Genomic DNA, 22,574 nt, shown 5'->3' with positions numbered 1-22,574 from the left:
TTCCTCAAGAAACAAAATGTTTCCTTGACGGAACAGTAAAAAGAATATAATAACTATTGATAACTAATAATATGTGAACAACAATATAGAAAAGGAAGAGAGGAAAGTTTTGTCCAGAGGGGCGATTTTTTTTTTTTTGTCCTCATGAACCGACGCTTTGACATTGGTCTTGCAAAGGGAGGGCCTCTGCAGAGAATACATGTTACAGATGGTGTATATTATAACAGAAAGAGAAAAAAAAACAACAAAAACAAATCAAAACTGTTCATTTAAAGTCTCTGAAAGTCTTTTCTCAGATGTCCTCTAGGTGTAGTCGTGGAATGGAAGTCTTTTCAGGGGTTGAGGTATGGATGCTGGTAATCAGCCAGGAAATTTCCTACAAAATTGAGCTTAACACAACTTTAAAATAGCTTTGTCAATAATAAAATCAAACAATGAAAGTTCTCAAAAACATGTCTAAGGGAATACAGAATCTTAGTTGTTACACATGAAACATATAATAAAACAAAAATTGAAACATTCTTTAAAATTATAATATTACTATAGTCCCCCCCCTTATGGAGGGTAATTGAGAAGACAATTGCTGCAATATTAATTATTAAAAATAATTTTTATCTGTTTCATCACTTTTTGCATCATCTGCCTAATTATCCTCATGCCATTATGAGAAATTTTAAAATCTAATATAATTAGTAACAGATGTCAAGGCCAAATTCAACACTGTTATTTATCATGACACCTGAGATAATTATGGGGGTTACCATAAAAGAACAGAGAAATGATGGGATATGAGCATTCCCACACTTGAGCAATATGTACTGCCCATACAGTATGCCAGGCTTAAAATAGGTGGATGGAATATACGTCCATGCCACCGAACATATTGGAGGAAACTGAGTCAGACTTAATCAGATGCATGGGATTGAGATGGTCCATGGCATCAGGCATATAGGAGGGAGCATAGAAGCCAGGTGTAGAAGTGAGGTGGGTGGGATCAATACTTCCAGCCATCTGTACAATATTGTGGGGAAAAATAAAATAAAATATTAAACCAAGAGAATCCAACCTCAACATTTGTCAAAAGCCGTTCCCTTGGCCATACCTTGACTTCATGCATGTCTCCCCTCATGTGACAGTTCAGTGTCTGCTCTTGCATGTATTCCTCTTGTGATTGGATGGCATCTTGGCCAACTGGCATCTGATAACTCAGAATAAAGGCAATTAATGTCTTAAATGATAAGTTCCCATAATCCAAGTCTCATATGGATTTAAAAATTGAGGATAATAAATGATTGCAAAAAATGTGAATACATCTTGACTCAGAATATAATATATAATTATGCAACAATTTCAAATAATACCTTTTTTTTACTTAGCATACAATTACTTTTTTGAAAAATCTGAACATATTTAAATACAAGTTAAAGCACAACACAATCTCAAAGACAACTTTTACAAATGTTCCCCTCTTTTTTTTTTTTTTTTGAATATGCTTATCAAAAATAATACTTCTAGAATCAATTTACACTTGCCATGGCAAACAATTTGCTAGGGAAATGCTTTAAAGAGTTTGATCAAATAATCAGTTGAGAAAAAATAACAAAAACAAACAACTCAGAATATGGGAGCACAATACTCCTAGAATTAACATTGTATTATGAAATCAAAACCATCTTGCAATGTTTCAAAATTAGAGAGATGAATAAATAGAAAAAAATACACACGGAACAATAAAAGACAATGAAATTCAAACTAGGGAAATCTAAATGAATATGAACTTAATATTAATAAGAGTATTATAAAATATAAACTTGATCATATGACTATAAAAAGCTTTACAAATATTCTCCTTGTTTTAGAAACTAAGTATAAGTCACAATCTCAAAAGCATGAAAATCTCTATGAAAATAAACCCATACCATTAATTTCAAAATGTATATATAATAGCATAGAAATCCTATGTAACCTCTGAACTGATACTATTAATAATCTGAGTGAATTTAGAACACTTTTGATTCCGATATCTAAAATCCCCAATACTCATATCAATACCTTGCTGCTTACTTCTACATTTCTGTAAAATATATACCCTTCCATGGCAAAAGAAGCAGAGTCTTGAACTATGTTGATTGTCATTCTTATTCAGCTTAAGTTTTTCTTCTTTAACCCCTCTATATTGTCTGTCGGGCTTTTCACCATACAAATGCTTTATAAGATTACTAATTAAAGACAAAAGCAGGTTAGCGAAATTGTGAACAAAACGAGCATATCTGGAATTTAAAGAGTTTTCTAAGATTGTCTCAAAAGCACAGCCAGGCCGGGGAAGGGCTGAGCCTGAAGCTGCAAATGCAGGTAGAAAAAGTTGAGCATGCGCATCAGATCTCTGGTCTTCCCAGGCAGGGGAAGCAATGGGCTTGGCCATGGGAGGAGTAGAGGGTGGGGTTTGGAGAGGAGGGGAGGGACCAGCACAATTAGAATCAGACTTGATTTTGAACTCAGGCCTGGATTCCTCTTCCCCCACTTTGCCTCTAGGTGCTAGGGGATTAAAAGCTTCTAGAGGGTGGGTCATTGCCTCCAGGCATGCAAAATTAAAGCAACAATTACTGTTAGAACTGGGAAAAGCTGCGGGAATCTCTTCAGGTTTCTCTGAAAAAGCATGGTTGGGAGAGGGAGAGCTATTTCCTTGTGTGAATAAGTTGCTGGCTCTTTTAACAAAAATAAAAAGAAAAATAGAAAATCCACAAAAACAAAGCATTAACATGATCTTATCTCCCATTTGTCTGGTTAAACAGACTAAAATCAAAAATAGGATAATTAGGGAGTTTAAAAGGTTCATTCGAAAAAATTTAAAGGAAAACACAGCCAGTACACCAGTACTTAGCAGTTAAAGGGAGAGGGAGGGGAAATTTCTTACCCAACCAGAAGATCAGAAGAAGACTGAGGTTTAGCTTTCCTCTTCGTGGTCAGCCATCTGTAAGGGGCTAAAATTCTAGCTAGTCTGTCTAAAATATCTAATGAGTGGTCGCCAATAAATTATAAGCTTTAGCAAGAGTTAGGTTTTTAAGCATTTATTAAGGAGAATAAGAATTTGGTAAAGAGAGAGAGAAAGGCCTAGATTCCTATCTATTAAAGGGAGAGCACATTTCTAGCTCCTTTCTCCGCCAGCGTCCTCAGGAAAAAGCCCGAGACTCCGCGCCAGTCTCTTCCTTCCTCCTCCCACTAGTCCGCGTCACTTCCTGATACCAAAGACAAGACTCCTGGTCTTGCCCTCAAAGACCTTCGCTTCATGGGCAGAACTCTTCTACAGTTAGTATCCAGCAGGTGGCGTTATTCCAATCGTTACAATAGAAAAGCTGGGTAGCTTTGAAAACAATGTGCAGTATTTACTACATAGGTTTTCAAAAAACGTAAACAGTTTGAAATGAAAATGTATTCTTTTATATTGAATCCTTTCATGTTCTGCTGTGTACATGGAAATGTTCTCTTTTTCTTTTCTTGTTTTGTACTTAAGTTTTAAATGAATAAAAAAATTAAAAAAAAAAAACACCTTGCTCCTCTTAATATATGATCTAGGGCTTGTGACAACTCCTTACTCCAGAATGCTACACCTGAACATGTTTCCTATTTAATCTGCTTTGTATCTGTAAGCTGGAACTGGATAGATGGCAACAGAGTTGTCAGTAGGTACCTGTTATTGTATTCTACATAGGTTTGGTTTCCTCTTCTGGATCTGGGATCCTTCTTGTCCTTGTGCCTCTTCTTTCCCTGTACTTAAGTGTTCCAGATGATTATGTTCCTGGCCAGACCCTATCCCCAGTATCCATAGACCTTTCTCCCTGTTTTTTTTTTTTTTTTACATCTATCTGATTTGGAAAAATTAATCACTGTAATTGCCCCCCTCCCCCAATTTCCTCATCAGGAGCCATTCTAATACTTTCTAGATCTATTTGAAGGAATTTGGAAGTAGAACTTGCTGTACTTTTTTGCTACTCTACCATCCTGGCTCTGTCTCTAAAATAATTTTAGTTTATTCTCTAAGATTGATTACTCAAAATATTATATGCAAAAGCCATATTTTATTTCTTCTTTGTCTATACTTCGTTTTTCAATTTCATTTTCTTGTCTTATTGCATTATCTAACATTTCTAGAATTGTATCAAATAATAGTGGTGATAATGGGCATACTTGCTTTATAACTTTGGTCTTATTTTAATGGCTTCTGAGCATTTCTTCCTTATGTATAATACTGGATCTAGCCACATTGAGGAAAGGTCAATTTATTCCTATGTTTTTTAATCTTTAAATGTAAATTAGTGTTGTATTTTGTCAAAAAGCCTTGTAATAGGGGCAGCTAGGTGGCGCAGTGGATAGAGCACTGGCCCTGGATTCAGGAGTACCTGAGTTCAAATCCGGCCTCAGACGCTTGACACTTACTAGCTGTGTGACCCTGGGCAAGTCACTTAACCCCCATTACCCCGCAAAAAAAAAAAAAAAAAGCCTTGTAATCTTATAATTCTTATTGTTTTTGCCACTAATATGGTCTGTTATATCAATATTTTTCCCAATACCATACTAACCCAACATAAAAATATGTATATTCTTTTCAGTTACTTTTTAGTAATTGCCAGAGGTCTATCATATCTAATTTTTCTAAGTTTCTTTTCTGGCTCTTAAGCTTTTTCTTATTTACCTTTTTGTTTTATTTTTCTAGAGTTGAAAGTGGCACAATGGGGGCCTTAGATATTAATTAGAGTGTTGCTGTCTGTTTCTCCTCATACTTTCCTTATCATTTCCATTAAATATTTAGGTGCTGTACCATTTTTACATATCGATCAAGCATTTATTAATTAACTGTTATGTGCCATGTTAGGTGCTACACATACATATACAAAGAATGAAATAATTCTTACTCTTAAGGAGCTTATATTCTATCAGAGAAACAACAAATATGTATATGTTATACAGAATAAATATAAGACTCATATAGGTGTAGAGGCTAGACCTGTAATTTCATTGGCATAGAGAATTCTCTGATGAGAAAAATCCCTCTATCGATTGTGGTCATCCACTTCTCTGCAATTTAAAGTCTTAGAGAGTTTGTCTGGCACATAGTAAGTACTTAGTACATATTTATTGATTGATCAATTGACTGATATCCTACAGATAAGAGTATTCAGAAGAGGATAGTCAAATGCAATGGAGAAGTTAAGTAGGATGAAGATTGGGAAAAGGAAATTAAGATATTCCTGGTAACTGCAGGGAGAAGATTAGAACCTAGATTAGATGGCAAAGCATTGTGGAATGAGTTAACAGAGGGGATGTAGAGACAACTGTAGATAACTTTTTGGCTGAAAAAGGAAAAAGAGATGAAATATGATAGTTTGAGGGAAAGATATTTTCTAGTGAAGACTTTTAAGGATGGAGATTTGGTCATGTTTAAAGGTATAGGAAAAATCAGAAGATAAGCAGAGGTTTAAGATTAGAGAGGCAAAGTGGCGCATGATTGAAGGAGCAATCTTCTGGAGAAGATGGGAAGATATCAAGGGCATATATAGAGGTGTTTGTATTGGCAAGAAGAAGGGCCACTTCATCAGAGAATTGATGAAAGGAGAGAGTAGGAGTTGAAGTCAACAGGCTATGAGATGAAGTGAAGGGAAGAAGAAAGAACTCACAGTAAATCCTATCAATTTTCTTACTAAAATAAGAGACAAAGTCCTCAGATGAGAGGCAGGAAGAGGGGGAAGTTGAGGGAGGCATAGGGAGAGGATAGAGGATTTGAATATCATCTGAAAGGAGTGAGGTAGGGAAGCAATTGGGAAGGAATAAAAGAAGTATTTTGCTATAGCAAGGGCTCCCTTTAAGTTGCATAACATGAATATGTAATGTACTCAAGCAGCATAGTGTCTTCTTTCTACCTGTCTTTAACAGTGTATAAATAATATTGAAGAAACTGATAGTGGAAGTAACTTGGATTTGGGATTTCATAAGGGATGAGCAGTGATATAGAACAAGGGAGTGAGAGATTTGAGAGTTGAAGACAGGTTGGAGTTGGATTGGTTAAATATAAGGTTGATATTGGAAAAGGAGGAAAGTGTGAAGTCATATAAGAGTAGTGGCTTGAGAAAGTGCTTTGTGATAAACATGTTGAAAGTCATCATGAAGGTGATCTTTAGGAAAGGTAATGCTTATGGAGAGATGAAAAGTTATTAGTGATTATCAGATACAGGTATTTGAAAGATTTTTTTTTAATATTAAGGAAGTGTTACAGCTGTGGGTAATGGTGAGATCCAGGTGTGACCATCTCAGTGAGTGGGTGAGGGGAAATAAAGCAGTACGTCATAGAGTTTAAGGAGATTGAGGAATTGGGAGGTTAAGGCATTGAAGGAGGATGAACATGAATTAAAGTCATAAAAGAGCAGATGTTAGGGAAAGAGGAAGATGGTTCAGGATGAGACTATTATTTCTTGATGTCTCATACTTCCATTTGTCCAAGTCTGCTTTTTAAGGAGTTACTTTCTTCAGTGAGGTTTTGTATCTGATTTGGCCAATTCTAATTTTTAAAAAGTTATTTTCTTCAACATTTTTGTGCCTCTTTTACTAAACTGTTAACTCTCTTTTCGTAATTTTTTAATAGCTTTTATTTCTTTCCCCAATTTTTGCATAATTGCTCTTACTTGATTTTTAAAATCTCTTTTTTTTGCTTTTTATTTTTTTCTGATAAAAGTATTTTATTTTTTTCCAGTTACATGTAAAGATAGTTCTCAACATTTGTTTATACAAGCTTTCCAATTTCAGATTTTTCTCCCTCCCTCCCTTCCCTCCCCCCTCCCCTAGACAGCAAGTAATCTGATATAGGTTATATATTTATAATAACATTAAACATATTTCTGCATTAGTCATGTTATAAGAGAAAAATCAGAGCAATGAGGAAAAACCTCAAAATAGAAAAACAACAGCACCACAAAAACAAAAGAAATAGTATGGTTCAATCAGCATCTATACTCCACGGTTCTTTTTTTTTTCTGGATTGGAAGATCCCCTTCCATCGTGAGTCCCCTGGAACTCTCCTGTACCATTACATTGGTGAGAAGAATCTAGTCCATCACAGTTGATCAGCACACAATGTTGATGATACTGTGTATAATGTTCTTCTGGTTCTGCTCATCTCACTCATCATCAGTTCATGCAAGTCCTTCCAGGTTTCTCTGAACTCCTCCTGCTCATTGTTTCTTACAACACAATAGAATTCCATTACATTCATATTACCACAACTTGTTCAGTCATTCCCCAATTGATGGGCAACTCCTCAATTTCCAATTCCTTGCTACCACAAAAAGAGCAGTTATGAATATTTTTGTACATGTGGGTCCTTTTCCCTTTTTTGTGATCTCTTTGGGAAAAAGACCCAAAAGTGGTATTGCTGGGTCAAAGGGTATGCATGGCTTTATAGCCCTCTGGATTTATGCCCAAAGGGCTATAAAGCTGTGCATACCTTTTGACTCAGCTTTTTATTTTTTAAAACTATTTTTAAAGCACTTCTAGAAATTCTTGTTGGGCTTGTGTTCAACCTACATTTTTTCTTTGAGTTTTCTTGTACTTGCTTTCAAATCATTGCCTTCTAAGTTTGTGTCTTGAGCTTCACTGTCACCAAGCCTTTTATGATCAGGTTCTTTTTTTGGTCGATTGCTCATTCTTCTAGCCTATTTCTTGACTTTGGACTTCATATTAGAGTTGGGCTTTGGAAGTCGGGGTATGTCTGTCCTAGCCTTCTATCTTTTATGTCTTTCTGCTGCTTTCACAGGTCAATAGAAACCTGTAAATTTTCAGTGCTTCCAAGGTGATGTGATGGGGGAGAGGTCTTATAAGTGCCTTGCTAATCTGTGATCTGGTCCTTATGACCCCTACTCCCTCACATCCATGACCCCTCCTTTCTTTACTGTGAAGCTGTGATCTAAGACTAGGTAATATGTGACAGAGTTGCCAGGTGGCACTTATTTGTACTCCTATTTCTAGTACAGAATTTCCCTGGGATTTCCTTCTTAGGCCCTTTGCCATTTGTGGGCATTGGGCCATGCCTGCTGCTGCTGCTGCTGTTGCTACTTCCCCTGCTACAACTTGGTGTTGTCATTCTTCTGCTATGCTACGTTCTTCTTGTCTACAGGCCACTTTTTGTCTTCCTAAGTTGCCCTGGGCTGGAAAAATAACTCACTCTGACTTTTTTTTTTTTTTTTTTAGTGAGGCAATTGGGGTTAAGTGACTTGCCCAGGGTCACACAGCTAGTAAGTGTGTGTTAAGTGTCTGAGGCCGGATTTGAACTCAGGTACTCCTGACTCCAGGGCCGGTGCTCTATCCACTGCGCCACCTAGCTGCCCCTCACTCTGACTTTTAATTGACTTCTGCTCTGAATTCAGTTTGATTCATTTTTTAGGTTGTTTTGGAGAAGGTATGTTGGCTCTACACCTCAATCTTGACTCTGTCCCTCTAGTGGATGACTTTCTTTTTTTTTTTTTTTAATTCTTTTTTATTTTTAGTGAGGCAATTGGGGTTAAGTGACTTGCCCAGGGTCACACAGCTAGTAAGTGTCAAGTGTCTGAGGCTGGATTTGAACTCAGGTATTCCTGACTCCAGCGCCAGTGCTCTATCCACTGCGCCACCTAGCTGCCTCGATGACTTTCTAAATTTAAATTTTGTGGCCTATGTCTCACCTACTTCTTTAAGAGGTAGCGAGCTAACTGACATGGCAGGTAGAGTACTGGATGTGGAATCAGGAGGACCTGAGTTTTAATCCTCCCTCAAATACCATGGGTTAGTCATTTGATCTTTCTGTGCTTCAGTTTCCACATCTATAAAACAAAGGGGATGGACTAGATGCTTTATTAGGTCTCTTCCTTATATACCCTAAGTTTGTGATCCCATGATTATGATCCTATGAATGGGCTAGATAAATTTGATATTCTGAACTTGAAAGAAGGAAAAAGGAAAAATCTAGAAGTGGTCTTGGGGAGCAAGAAGTAGTTTACCTTTCCCTCTTGGACCAGTGTATTGTGGGGGGTTACTGAAAGTACAGACATTGATGAAAAGAATGACCAGGGATCTAGTGTTTCCTGGGGGAATCCAGGCCTTGGTGGGTGCATATACTAGAAACCAATATGAAAACAGTAGATATAGGACAAAGGGAAATTTGTTTTTTATGGAATGATAATTCCAGAGTGCACAGTGGAAGTGGTAGTGGGTAGGCAGTCAGAGTATGAAGCATAAGATAAGGTAACATTGAGAAGAATGGCCTAAGAGCATGGGAGTGTGGGATATGGAGAGATTTTATTCCAGTGTAGTCAATGATTATTATAACAATAGGGCACTAGCACCTCTGGTGTAAGGGCCCTTTTCAGGACTGGTCATTCACCTAACTCTCACCCATGGCTCTAAGAAACTGTAGCATACACAGCAGCCACATTCTGGTAAACCTCGGCAGGCAAGCTAAACCAGGTTGAGGGTAACTGACAGGGCTCAAACCTGTCCGTGAGTTAGGGTGATGTTTACCTCAAGAACGTGAAGACTTTTCCCAGTGGAATGGGCAGATGAGAATAGCTTCTTGGTTGAGAACATCCAAGATGCCAAGGTCTTCCACTCCATACTATTCCAGGGTTCGTCATCCTGGTTTTTTTTCCTGCCACTGGACTTTGATGACTGAGGAAGAGAGAGTGAGGCTGATGACTTTGTGCAACTCTGTCTCACTTAAATCTAATTCACGTGCTAGTCAAGACATCCCTCCTTCTTGTCATTGATCCTGTTTGAAAATGAAGGACAGGGGGCAACTAGGTGGCACAGTGGATAAAGCACCAGCCCTGGATTCAGGAGTACCTGAGTTCAAATCCGGCCTCAGAAGCTTGACACTTACTAGCTATGTGACCCTGGGCAAGTCACTTAACCTCCATTGCCCCGCAAAAAAGAAAAAAAAGGAAAATGAAGGACAAACAACATTATAAGGATAGGGAAAGAAACAAGTGGTGATGGATTATAGATACAGGAGTAATAGTACCTGACTGGTGAATCATAATTCTCAAAATTTCCAGGGGGTGTTGTTGCTGGGCAAACTCCAGGGAATAGGGATTTGGTTGATCTGTATTCTCCTGCTTGTGACTGGCTGGAGTTGGGCAGCAGGCGGTGTATCAGTTGGTCTCCTGGGCCACAAGTTGAAAAGAAACTGCTGATGAGCATTGGTAGAGGAAATTTCCTATATTGATAAAATCACAGGATTCATTATTCTATTAAAGGTACATTCCTCTGTCCCTCAACCTCCCTAGTAGGATTATATTCAGTTTTGTAGGATATTTTACTTCTGATTGTAAGATTCTCTCCTCTAAAATAGTTGCAGTATAATCTTGTGTCATCCTCACTGTAATTTCTTGGTATTTGAAACTTTATGGACTACTTGTGATACTTTTTTTTTAACATAGAAGCTCTGAATTTTGACTTTGACATTTAGAAAGTAACCAGCTGATTGTTTCTAGTTTTACTTTGCCTTTGGGCAGCTTGGGAATTTCTTGCATAAGGGACTTTTAAATTCTGAGCTTGACTATAATTGACTGCACTTACCAGAAGCCTTTTTTGATATTAAGTGCTTTTTCCTCCCTTCCTCTCCATCTTAGAAAAACTCTGGATTATTCAGAATGCCATTGATGATTGGCTTGCTTTAGGTATCACTAAATCCTTCCTGTAAAGGACACTAGTCACTATAGGAATTGTGACTATGGAGGTGGCCTTCATATCTCACTTCCTTCCATTCTGGGAATAGAAAGTATTGATTTATCTTATATGCTGTTTATTTTTTATCTTTGAGCTGTTTTTTCAACCTAATGAGCTTGTCATCTTTGTAGTACAGTGGAAAGCACACTGGATTTAAAGACTAAATTGGTTAAGTTTAAGTCTAGCTATAGGACTAATTCTTAAATAGGTCTGTCTAACTATAGGACCTAAGACAGTTCACCTAATCTCTCTGATTCCATTTCCTTGTCTGTAAAATAGCAACAATTTTAACTAACCTACCAACACTTCACAAAGTAGTTGAGAACATCACATGACATAATGTATATGAAAATAGTTTATAAGATATGAAACTGGATATTGATTAAGATTTTATTATTATTTCTAATTCAGGGTATCTCCTTGAAGGTTTCCTGGCTGTACAGCATGCTGTGGATAAAGCCATAATACAGTACCATAGAAGAAATACTGTTAAAGACAAGTCTAATATCACTCCTCTTGTCTTTGTAAAGCGATTTCCATTGCCATCTGTGACTACTGATTACTTCTACTCTTTTTTCAACTCAGCTTTTCCCTTTTCAATTTTAATAGTTTTCTCCATTTCTGTACTTGGTGTGATCCGTTCTGTTGTGTCAGAAAAGGAAAATAAATCCAAGGTAAAACATTTATGTTTGGATTTAAAACCCTTGATAGGTTGGAATGCTGTGGGGGGTTGGAGACAGAATCTAAGATTTGGAGGGAGAACTCCACAGGCCATCTAATCCACATTATACTTGCCTGAGAATCCCTATAATATCCCCAACAAGTATATACCTTCTGCTTGAAAAACTACAGTAGGTTGAAACACTCTACCTTCCCTGCTTACTTTAGCCTAGTTCTATTTATTATAAAATTTTCCTTGTATCAAACCAAAATCTGACTCTTTGTAGCTTACACCTATTGGTCCTACTTCTATTTTCTGGGGCCAAGCAGGACAAATTTAATTTGTCTCTGAAACACCTTTCAAATACTTGAAGATTATCATTTCTTCCTTAAGTCTCTTTCTTCTCTAGGTTAAATGTCCCCAACTGCACCAATACATTTTGGTATGGCATGTTATTTAGTCTTTTTATTATTCTTGTTACACTCTTCAACTTTTCTGTTTCTCATAAAGCATAGTTTCCAGAACTGAATATAGTATTACAAATATGGACTTAGCAGAACTAAGTATATTGTCATCATACCTACTTTGTCCTGGTTACTACTGACTTTCAGTAAGACTATAGATAACTACTGATTTTTTTGACTACCATATCACACATCTGATTCCTATTTAGATGTTGTTCACAAGAACACACACTCCCAAATTCAGGAACTGTTGTCTAGCTATACCTTCATCCTTCATTTTGAAGTTGAATTTTTGAACCTAATTGTAGAATTTTATATTTATTAAATTTCACCTTATTTGATTTACTTTTCCTCCTGAGGTGAAAAGAAATGAAAGATTTTAAACATTCTGACTCCATTAAATATTTGCTATTCTTCATGGCTTTATGTCACCTATGCCTTTGTCCAAATAACTGATAAAAATGTTGTAGAGCTCAGGACCAAATTTAGGCCACTGGGGCATTGCATCAGATACTTTGACATTGGCCCATTAAAATGACTACTCTTTTTGTTTGATTATTCAACCAGTTCCAAATCCACCAAACTGTTACTTTATAGCCCATGTTTCTCTATCCTGTCCACAAAGATTGCCTGAAAAACTTGTTTTGCAGAAGCCAAAGTATGCTCTATTTATTGAATTCCCTAATCTACTTTTATTCTGTCAGGAAGGGGAATAGATTAATTAATCTTCATTATCTTTGTTGGTGTGACTTGTTTACTTAGAAGAGCTTAATGTCACATGAAAACTGTGAGATTTTACTATGGGCTCCATTACCCAGATAATTTATGGAAATGTATTATATAGACCAGTTGTAACACTGATCTCAAGGGAAACATCATTTATAGTTCTCCTTTCAGAGAATTATCCATTTATCCTAACTTTTTCTCTAAACAAAAAAACTCCTTTAATACATTGGCAGCCTGATTTTTAATATACAAGCCTTTAATTAACAACCTCAAAGGACAGTATGCAAAGAACCAAAAATCATTGTTTTATAATCTAATAATTCATGTAAACAAAACCCCAGGGAATTATATGTATATATAGACATATTAAAATACTATAGCATAATAAAGTACACAATATAACATTGTTTTCTTATGGCCAACCTAAAGGTAGCGTTCTTTTCATTCTACCTGTTGCCCTTGTAAGTTATTAGTACAACATGATTAATCAGCCTGTACTAGATATTTGTTACAGTTTGAAACATCAGATATTTTCATTGTGACTAATATCAAAATAATCTTTATGGCTTTAATATCTCTGAGTTTTGATAGACTTTTTTAGTTATGACTCAGATTTAGTATTTTTTAATAACTAGTAGTTGGAGGTAAAAGTATCTCTATAGACACATTGATCACATCCTTCCTGAGGATAAAATGTAAGAGATAAGGAAAGGAACCCTCAATTCAGTCCTGTAAAATTTTATTTAATAGTTTACTGTCATCAGACTAAAATGTTTGGTTATGTATTATTTGTTTGGTTTTTCTGGTTCCCAACAGGAATATCTTCGCATGATGGGACTTAGTAATTTTTTACTCTGGAGTGCTTATTTTTTCACCTTCTTTATAAATTTTCTTCTCATCATCCTTTTGCTGATCGTGATCCTCTATGCCAAGGCAAGTGTCTGGTGTGTTTTAATTTGGGTGAGGTTGGAGAGGACAACAGAGGGCATTTTATTGTTGAAGAGATGTTACACAATCAAACAACATCAAACAAACACAAGATGTAACGTAAATCAGTTGTTGCATTGTCAAGGTGGTGATGGTATAACTAAGTAAGTGTTTACCTCTGTAGGATACCAGGAGAAAAGAGGACATTGAAGATAATACAAAAGTCACCCTTTTCCTACCCCTACCTCAGGCAGGGTTTGTAGTTGAGGGGGGTTGATGCAAGAGTGTAATAAAGGAACTGTTGGGAGAGACTGATATGAGTAAGTTGTCCTGACGTTATTGAGTGAATGAAGCTCTGAGACTGATGAAAAGTATATACTGAGTCTCTTGGGAAATATTCCTTCTATTTTTAGAGATTAGGAATACCCCTTGCCCTTCCCTAAGGGGTGAGCTGTTTAGTTTACATTCCCTTTAATTGAACTTTAGTCAGTGGATAGGTTAGGTTAGTTGCTTTTGCAGTATTGGAATATTTAAGGACATGATCTATTTCTTCCCCATTTCTCCTTTGTTTTCCTTTAACAACACTTTTTGTGTAACTGAATGAATTTATTGGATGTTTTGTGGTAGATTGTACACCTGCCAATAATCCGCTACAGTGATATGTCTTTGGTGTTTGTCTTTCTGGTGTGTTTCGCCATTGTTTCCATAATCTTCAGCTTCATGGTCAGCACATTCTTCAGCAAAAGTGAGTTCAGGGGCCTTTCTATGTCAAATCCTTAGGGATTATTTCATTTTTATCTTTGTAGCTCCAGTGTCCTGCATACAGTGGGCACCTAATAAATGTTTGTTGAATTGTACTTTGTAAGGATGCAGTAGGGAGCAGCTAGGTGGCGCGGTGGATAAAGCATTGGCCTTGGATTCAGGAGGACCTGAGTTCAAATCCAGCCTCAGACACTTGACACTTACTAGCTGTGTGACCCTGGGCAAATCACTTGACCCTCATTGCCCTACACAAAAAAAAAAATGCAGTAGTAACTGGTCTCAGTGCTCCCTCTTCAGGTAGCATTATCACTTAAAATACTATATCTTCCTTATGTAGGAATATGAGATGATTTAGGCAGGCATTTGGGAACCAAGTTCTTAACATATTAGTTAAATACATTTTAATACATTTTAATTAAATCTTCTAACTACTTTTTGATAAAGGCCATTTTACTTAATAATGCATTTTGGTTCCAGACTTAACTTGTGATTGTTATTTACAAAGTACCTTTATGCTGTTCCTTGGGTGGCTTGATATAGTCACTCTGGCTGTACATATAGAAAGATATTCAATTAAGAACTGAATTCCTGCTGAATGCAGAGTACTTCATTAGGCAATATGGGGGAATAAAAAAAAAGATGTGTCTCCTTCCTTGCTCTCAAAGTTTGTGCTCTGGTTGGGAGAGATAGAGTGTCTGTGTGCACATACAACAACAACTGTATAATCTTTATTAATATACCGTATTAAAGAAGTGACATTTTTGTTATTCAGTAGTTTTTCAATCATGTCTGACTTTTCATGACCCTATTTGGAGTTTTCTTGGAAGATATAATTGGTTGGTTTGCCATTTCCTTCTCCAGCTCATTTTACAGATGAGGAAACTGAGGCATACAGGGTTAAGTGACTTGCCCAGGATGACACAGTTAAAAAATGTCTGATGCCATATTTGAACTCAAGAAGAGTAGTCCTCCTGATTCTAAGCCCAGTGGTCTATCTACTGTGCTCCTTAGAAGTCTCTAAATGACAGGTAATATAGTACAAAAACTGCTTGGATTTGTGGGGAGACCTTGAGTAGAAGAGTGAACATGGCCAGGTGAGGCCAATCATGTAAAACTCCCTGGAAGAAATGAGCCTGGGTTCAAAGAAGATGATGGACATTTCAGATGGGGATAGTGGCCTATAAAAAGACATGATGTGAAGACTGACAACATTTGTTATCTACAGTACACACTATTATTTAAAATTATGCTTGCCTCCATGGAACTTTCCATCTAATTGGTGAGACAGCTGTGTGTGTGTGTGTGTGTGTGTGTGTGTGTGTGTATATACATATATACATATGTATATATCTCAGGCAATTTGAGAGCAAGTATACACAAAAAATTCAAAACATATAGAACATGAGTGCTAGGAGAATGTACAATTAAGAAATGATCATTGTGAGCATAAGGGAAATTGGGAAAGTTGTTTTAGAACAGGCAAATTTTTTTTTTAAAAAGTTATCTTCTTTATGGAGTCATTAGAGTACACATCATTTTGTAGAAAGGAACAGGGAGAGGAGTCTAGGTGGGGAGGCCATCGTCTATAATAGTCATATAGACAAATTATGTACCATATAAAATGACTCATTTAGAAGATCATTGTCTCTATTTAGAGGGTTCATGGGCTTAACTATAGGTCATTTTCCCCTCTCCAGTCTATAAGATAAAAGATATTTTCTTCTTTAGACCACAATTTTTATAACACAAACTCTTCCCTTACTACTCTTATCCTACTACTCTACTAAGTCATCCTAAAAAGTATCTCAATCAGTTATCTATTGTGTGCATATGACACAAGGCAGTTGTATTAGAGTCAGGAATTTTATACTTCATGGAAGCTTAAGTTGGTACCATAATACATGTTATTAGTTGGTGGATAATCATAAGATAGTGTTTCTTACACAATATAGCAAAAAGGAATTATCTTTTTGCTGCATGCACCTAATCCCAGTAGCTTCTTGGCCAACATTTTAAAAAATTCTTTGTTCTGCAAATTAAGTAGTTATTATTGGTATTGTTATTATTATCCTTACCATTATCACCACCAAATAGTAACAAGATTTGCTTCAAATTATTATTAATAATAGTTGCTTGAAAATTTCACCCGTTTCCAGGATGGGGAATGGGCAACAACAAAGTAGTGCTTATGAGCACAAAAATGTTTATAGCAGTTATTTTTGTAATAGCAAAGAACAGAAAACTAAAGGGGTCACTATCAACTGAGAAATAGATGATGTATAAATGCAATGAAATTGTGCTCTTAGGAATTATAAAGGGAAGGGTTTCAGAAAAATCTGGGAAACCTTGTATGAACTGATGCAGAGTAAATTGAGCAGAACTAGAAGAGTGATTTATAAAATAGCAACAGTATTATAAAGATAACTTTGAAAGACTCAAGAGCTCATGTCAACACTGTGACTAATCATGATTTCCAAGGACCAATGATACAACATCCTATCCACTCTCTGACAGAAAGTTGGTGGATTCAGGGTGCAGAATGGGACAGATTTTTTTTAGATCTAGCCATTATAGGAATTTATTTTGGGGTTTTCTTTTGTAATTTTTAAAAATAGTATAGGGTAGGATAGGAGGAAGAAAAATTGTTTTCAATTGAAAACAATTAAAAAAATGTAATTAGTTGTTCTTAGATTGGAATTCCTAAATGTCCATTTGAATTTGACAGCATCATGAATCTAACTAGCAAACCAATCACACCAATGCAGAGTAATTTTTTTAAAAAAGGTAGCATTTGATATCATGAATGAATATATTTGTTTTCAGTATTTGATCTACATATGTTTTTCCCTTTATATATGCTTTTATTGTTTGGCTAAAAACAAAGAGATATATGATAACCCATTCTCTCAGGACATGAAGGAGATTGGGGAAATGGCTGGACCCTGAAATGTGATCATTTATTTTCGTTTGTTTTTGTGGGGCAGTGAGGGTTATGTGACGTGCTCAGGGTCACACAGCTAGTGTAAAGTTGCTATCTAGCTATACTGTCTGAAAATCTAATGAGTGGTCGCCAATAAATTAGAAGCTTTAACAAGACTTTAGACTTTTAAGCATTTATTAAGGAGCATAAGAATTTGGTGAAGAGACAGAAAGAGGCCTAGATGCCTACCTCTATCTATCTCAGGTAGCCAGCATTTCTACCTCCACTCTCCACGAGGTCCTCATGAAAGAGAGAGAGCCTGCCTCTTGTCTAAACAGGAAACATCAAACATCACTTCCTGACGCCAAGGAACTGACCTTCCAAGCCACATGGCTTGCCCTCAGACGCTTTTCCTCGTGGCAGAGCTTTCCTACAGTAACTCTCCAGTAGGTGGCATCACTCCAATTGTCACACTAGTAAGGGTCAAGTGTCTGAGTCCGGATTTGAACTCAGGTCCTCCTGAATCCAAGGCTGGTGCTTTATCCACTGTGCTACCTAGCTGCCCTCAACCACTTATTTTCTGGAAAAGAATAGGGCCCCTTTAATAGTGGTGTTATAAAGTATTCTAGGCTGTTTTTTGTCTTTTGAATGTTTAAATGGGACCAGAACAGATTGTTGCAATGATTATGTGGTAAGTGTACCTAAGCAACTGGCATGCTCCTTATTAGAATGGTCTAACAAAGCTATAGATAAGGAAATTTGTGATATTTGTACGAATATAAAAATCCACCAGGTGAGGGTCTTGCGTGGGCTGATGATGAGTGAGATGAGCAGAACCAGAAGAACATTGTACACAGTATCATCAACATTGAGTGTTGATCTACTGTGATGGACTATATATATTCTTCTCACCAATGCAATGGTACAGAAGAGTTCCAGGGAACTCATAATAGAAGAGGATCTCCAAATCCAAAAAAAAAAAAAAAGAACTGTGGAGTATAGATGCTGAATGAATCATACTATTTCTTTTGTTTTTGGTGCTGTTGTTTTTTTCTATTTTGAGGTTTTTCATCATTGCTCTGATTTTTTCTCTTATAACATGACTAATGCAGAAATAGGATTAATGTTATTATGTGTATGTGTATATATATATATATAAAACCTATATCAGATTACTTGCTGTCTAGGGGAGGGGGGAGGGAGGGGAGGGAGGGAGAAAAATCTGAAATTGTAAAGCTTGTATAAACAAAAGTTGAGAACTATCTTTACATGTAACAGGAAAAAAATAAAATACTTTGTTAATTGAAAAAAAATCCACCAGGTGGTGAACCTTATCATGAATGTGGATTACAAAATGAATGTCTTATATATAATGTTAGACATGACCCATTTTGTGGTATTTTCCCTGAATAAGACTGCCAATCCTGAAAAATCCTAAACAGTTGGCTAGTACTAGTGGATAATTTTAGATCCTAAACTGCAAGAGGGCTTAAGCAAAGCTATACTTTTGATATATTATCAGTATATGTCATTAATGATCAACATAAAACTTTATCTATAAAGACCCATAGCCAAAGGAGCATACCCTTTTCTGAGAAGGAGTTCAAGTTCTAGGTACACATGGATGAGGTTCAATACTTGGTAGAGCTTGATCTCAAATGATCCCACATAGAGGGGTGTGTGTGTGTGTGTGTGTGTGTGTGTGTCTGTGTGTGTGTGTTTTAAATAAACTCTGGATTATTTGCTTCCTTTCTGGGAGTTCTGGGGAAATTCTCTTAAACAGAGCTTTGTTTTGGTTCATGTCAAGGATCTCCCCCAAAGAGGATTTAACAGAGTTCCTTTTAGAATTGTACTTAATGTACAGAGTTATGCATATTGGGTAGGTATATTGGTTAGCTATATATTTCTTTCATTACAAAGACATACTTAAATCACAAAGGATTCGTAGGTATGTATTGATGAATATTTAAAACATAAATTGATAGCCTATAACATAGACCATATAGGAATCTGTAAAGTAATCAAAACACAAAACACTCAACTCACAAAAGCCCATCAGCTCTATTATACTCTTGTGGGAGGTAGAAAAGACTCCCAGGAGACTTGTAGGACTACATTAGGCATTCCATTTTAACTTTTAAAATTTAACATTTTAAATTGGTTCTTCACCATTTGAGCAACTCAGGATTCTTGACAGCCTAGAAGTCATGACTCATCTTCCATTTTGTCTCTCTTTGATATGCAAATGAAATCCTCTCTTCCCAAATCTGGCTGTGTTCCTCCTAGGGTTTGAAACTTTGCAGTCTCTTGTAAAATCAGTTATACTATACTTGACATCTAGATTTATATAACAATATATACTTAATATAATAGGGACAATTAATTCAGGATCCCAGGTAATTATCTAAGCATGCCATTCATAGCAAATATGTATCAGTAATACAGAAGTACAGTATAAAGCCTGGCAACTTCAAAGCATCAGATTTTTTTTTTCATAAGAGCATTTTTATTATTTTCCAGTTACATTTAGAGATAGTTTCCAACATTTGTTTTTTTATAAGGTTTCTAGTTTCAAATTTTTCTCCCTTCCTCCCTTCCCTCCCCCCTCCCCAAGACAGCAAGCAATCTGATATAGGTTATGTATGTACAATCACATTAAACATATTTCTGCATTAGTCATGCTGTGAAAGAAGAATCAGAGCAAAAAGGGAAAACCTCAAAAAAGAAAAACAAAAAAAATAGAAATAGTATGGTTCAATCTGCATCTAGATTCCATAGTTCTTTTTTTTCTGGATTTGTATATATGTATATATGTATTTGTATGTGTGTATATATATGTATATATATATATATATATATGTGTGTGTGTGTGTGTATATATTTAAAGTTGGGATGGGGCAGCTAGGTGGCACAGTGGATAAAGCACTGGCCCTGGATTCAGGAGGACCTGAGTTCAAGTCTGACCCTGGGCAAGTCACTGCCGAGAGAGAAGGGAAAGAGGGAGGGAGGGAGGGAGAGAGAGAGGGAGAGGGAGGATTATACAATTTTAGAGTTGTTTAAAATCCCAATGAAAAATTTTGATGTTGCCAGTCACTGTTGTATTTGTTTAAACTCTGAGAGTTTTCAGGCATTTGGAGAGGGGCTTCCTCTATAGGTTCTAATTAGACTAAATGATATCTGAAGTATTTTCTACTTCTAGATTCTCAGATTTATTTCTACATGATGTTTTCCAATCTTAATTTCTCATGCCATTTGGACTTTAATCAATAAATAGACATTTAAAAGGAAACTTTTAGGAGCATAATGATTGATCTTTGTTTAAATGTCTCTTAATAACCATAATCTTAATGCAGAAGAGCAAGTCTTAGGTATCTTCTTATACAAAGGCTGAATACACACTTTGGTTTGCAAAACTGCCTTATTGTGACTGAGAAAATGTTTTTTGTATATCATTTAAGGTTATTGAATATTGTTTAATTTTATTTTCTCTCTCCAAACTTTTAGCAAAAATGGCCTCTTCTGTAGGATTTTTTATCTATTTCATATCCTATTTCATACATACTTTAATCCAAAATCACTACAGTCATTTGACTCTCAGGACCAAGCTGCTTGCCTGTCTCCTCTCAAATGTTGCAATGCATTTGGGGATTGAACTCCTCGTCAAATCTGAAATTAAAGGTAATCATTTCTTCTAATATGACCTAAGCTCTTAAAGCACAAGGACTGTTTTGTTTTTGCTTTTGAATCCTGAATATGAAAGACTATGCGGTACAGTGAAGTGTGAGCTCAGAGTTAAGTTAAGACCAAAATTTAAAGCCTTGTATTTATATTGATAATCAATATTATATACTCATATTAATAACCATGAGTTCTTGGCTAGTGATGTAGTATACTTGACAAGAGCTGGTATTTCTGCATATTTGACTAGAGACTATGAATCTGTTCCTAAACTCCAAACTGATCAGGAAAAGAGAGGGACCAAAACTGCCTACAAATATAGTACAGGAAAAGTTGTACCATAGAAAGTAGAAAGTGCAAAACAGGAAGAATATCAGAAGAGAGGATCAATAAAATATTGGGAAGCAATATTCAAAAGGTAGTCAGCAGTAAAAACTCTGCTGGGCATACACACATGCACACACATACATATGCATGGTATTTAATAAAGCTTAAAACTGCACTAAGACTTCAGAGACAGTGTGTATCTGATAGTGATCTTGAGGCTCTGTACCTTTGTGGAATGGACTGTTATAGAAATTCTTAGGTGAGAAGAAAGAAATGAGAAGCAAGAAACCAGTTGGTGGAGAATGTGGTTAAAAAAAAAGATATAAATGAGTTAGTAAAGGAAGACACCAGTCTTGAAAGGCAAAAAGTTCCAGATTATACCAATTTTGTGTTTAAATCACCTAGTATCAGAATGTAGGATTGATTTAATTTGGAGGACCTTATCAAGCTCAGAAACTCAACCTCTTTATCTATTATAACAAATTATAGTCTATAAACTATGATTATTCTTATGATAGTCCATTAAAATTATCATTATTCTTCTAATATGAGAGAACCAAAAATCCTTTGAAATAATGTTTATTGTTGACTTAGGACATATGATAGAACCATGCCACCTTTTCCTTATCAAGGAGTACCTGAGAGTCATCCTTCCATTTAGTTGTAGCTTCCTTCTTTTTGTGAAAATTTATGATTTAGTTCCTACAATCAATTTAAGGGTTTTTCTTCAATATTTAGAATTTTATTTTCCCAAATTACATATAAAATACAAATTTTGACATGTTTTTTTAAAACCATGTGTTCTAAATTCTCTTCCTTTCCCCCCACCCCCAAGAACTCAAGCAATTCAATATAAGCTATACATGACCAGTCATGCAAAACGTTTGCACATTAGCCAGGTTGTGAAAGAAAAATAGACAAAAACAAAACTTCAGATAAAGGAACTAACAAAAAACTATGCTTCAGTCTGTATTCAGATACCATCAGTTCTCTCTGTAGATGGATTGCATTTTTCATAAGAACTTCAGAGTTATCTTGGATTATTGCATTGCTGAAAATAACCAAGTCATTCACAGCAGATCATCTTATAATATTGCTGTAATTTTGTATACAGTACATTTCACTTTGCATCAGTTCATGTAGGTCTTTCCAGGTTTTTCTGATAGCATCCTGTTCATTGTTTTTAACAGTAAACTACATTTATATAGTACTTTAAAGAGAGATTTCCTTACAATGAACTCATGAGGTTGATTATTGCAACAACAGTAAAAGATAACATTTATATAGTACCTTATACCTGACAAAGAATTTTCTTCACAATAGCCCAGCAAAGTAAGTACCATACATTTTGTCATCATCATCA

General features: G+C 35.9%; 1 protein-coding gene across 1 annotated transcript in view; it reads left to right on the top strand.

Annotated features, from left to right (window-relative positions):
• Positions 1-22,574, top strand: part of LOC122751467 (phospholipid-transporting ATPase ABCA3-like) — a 196,592-nt gene that overhangs the window by 27,544 nt on the left and 146,474 nt on the right. The window contains exons 5-8 of the mRNA XM_043998534.1: positions 11,158-11,420; positions 13,414-13,530; positions 14,152-14,269; positions 20,711-20,884. Coding sequence (XP_043854469.1) covers positions 11,158-11,420; positions 13,414-13,530; positions 14,152-14,269; positions 20,711-20,884 — 672 coding nt within the window. The remainder of the gene's footprint in view (positions 1-11,157; positions 11,421-13,413; positions 13,531-14,151; positions 14,270-20,710; positions 20,885-22,574) is intronic.

Source organism: Dromiciops gliroides, chromosome 1, assembly GCF_019393635.1.
Source record: "Dromiciops gliroides isolate mDroGli1 chromosome 1, mDroGli1.pri, whole genome shotgun sequence".
NCBI classification, from domain to species: domain Eukaryota; kingdom Metazoa; phylum Chordata; class Mammalia; order Microbiotheria; family Microbiotheriidae; genus Dromiciops; species Dromiciops gliroides.
Note: the sequence above shows the minus strand (reverse complement) of the source record. Positions and strands in the feature narration are given on the sequence as shown.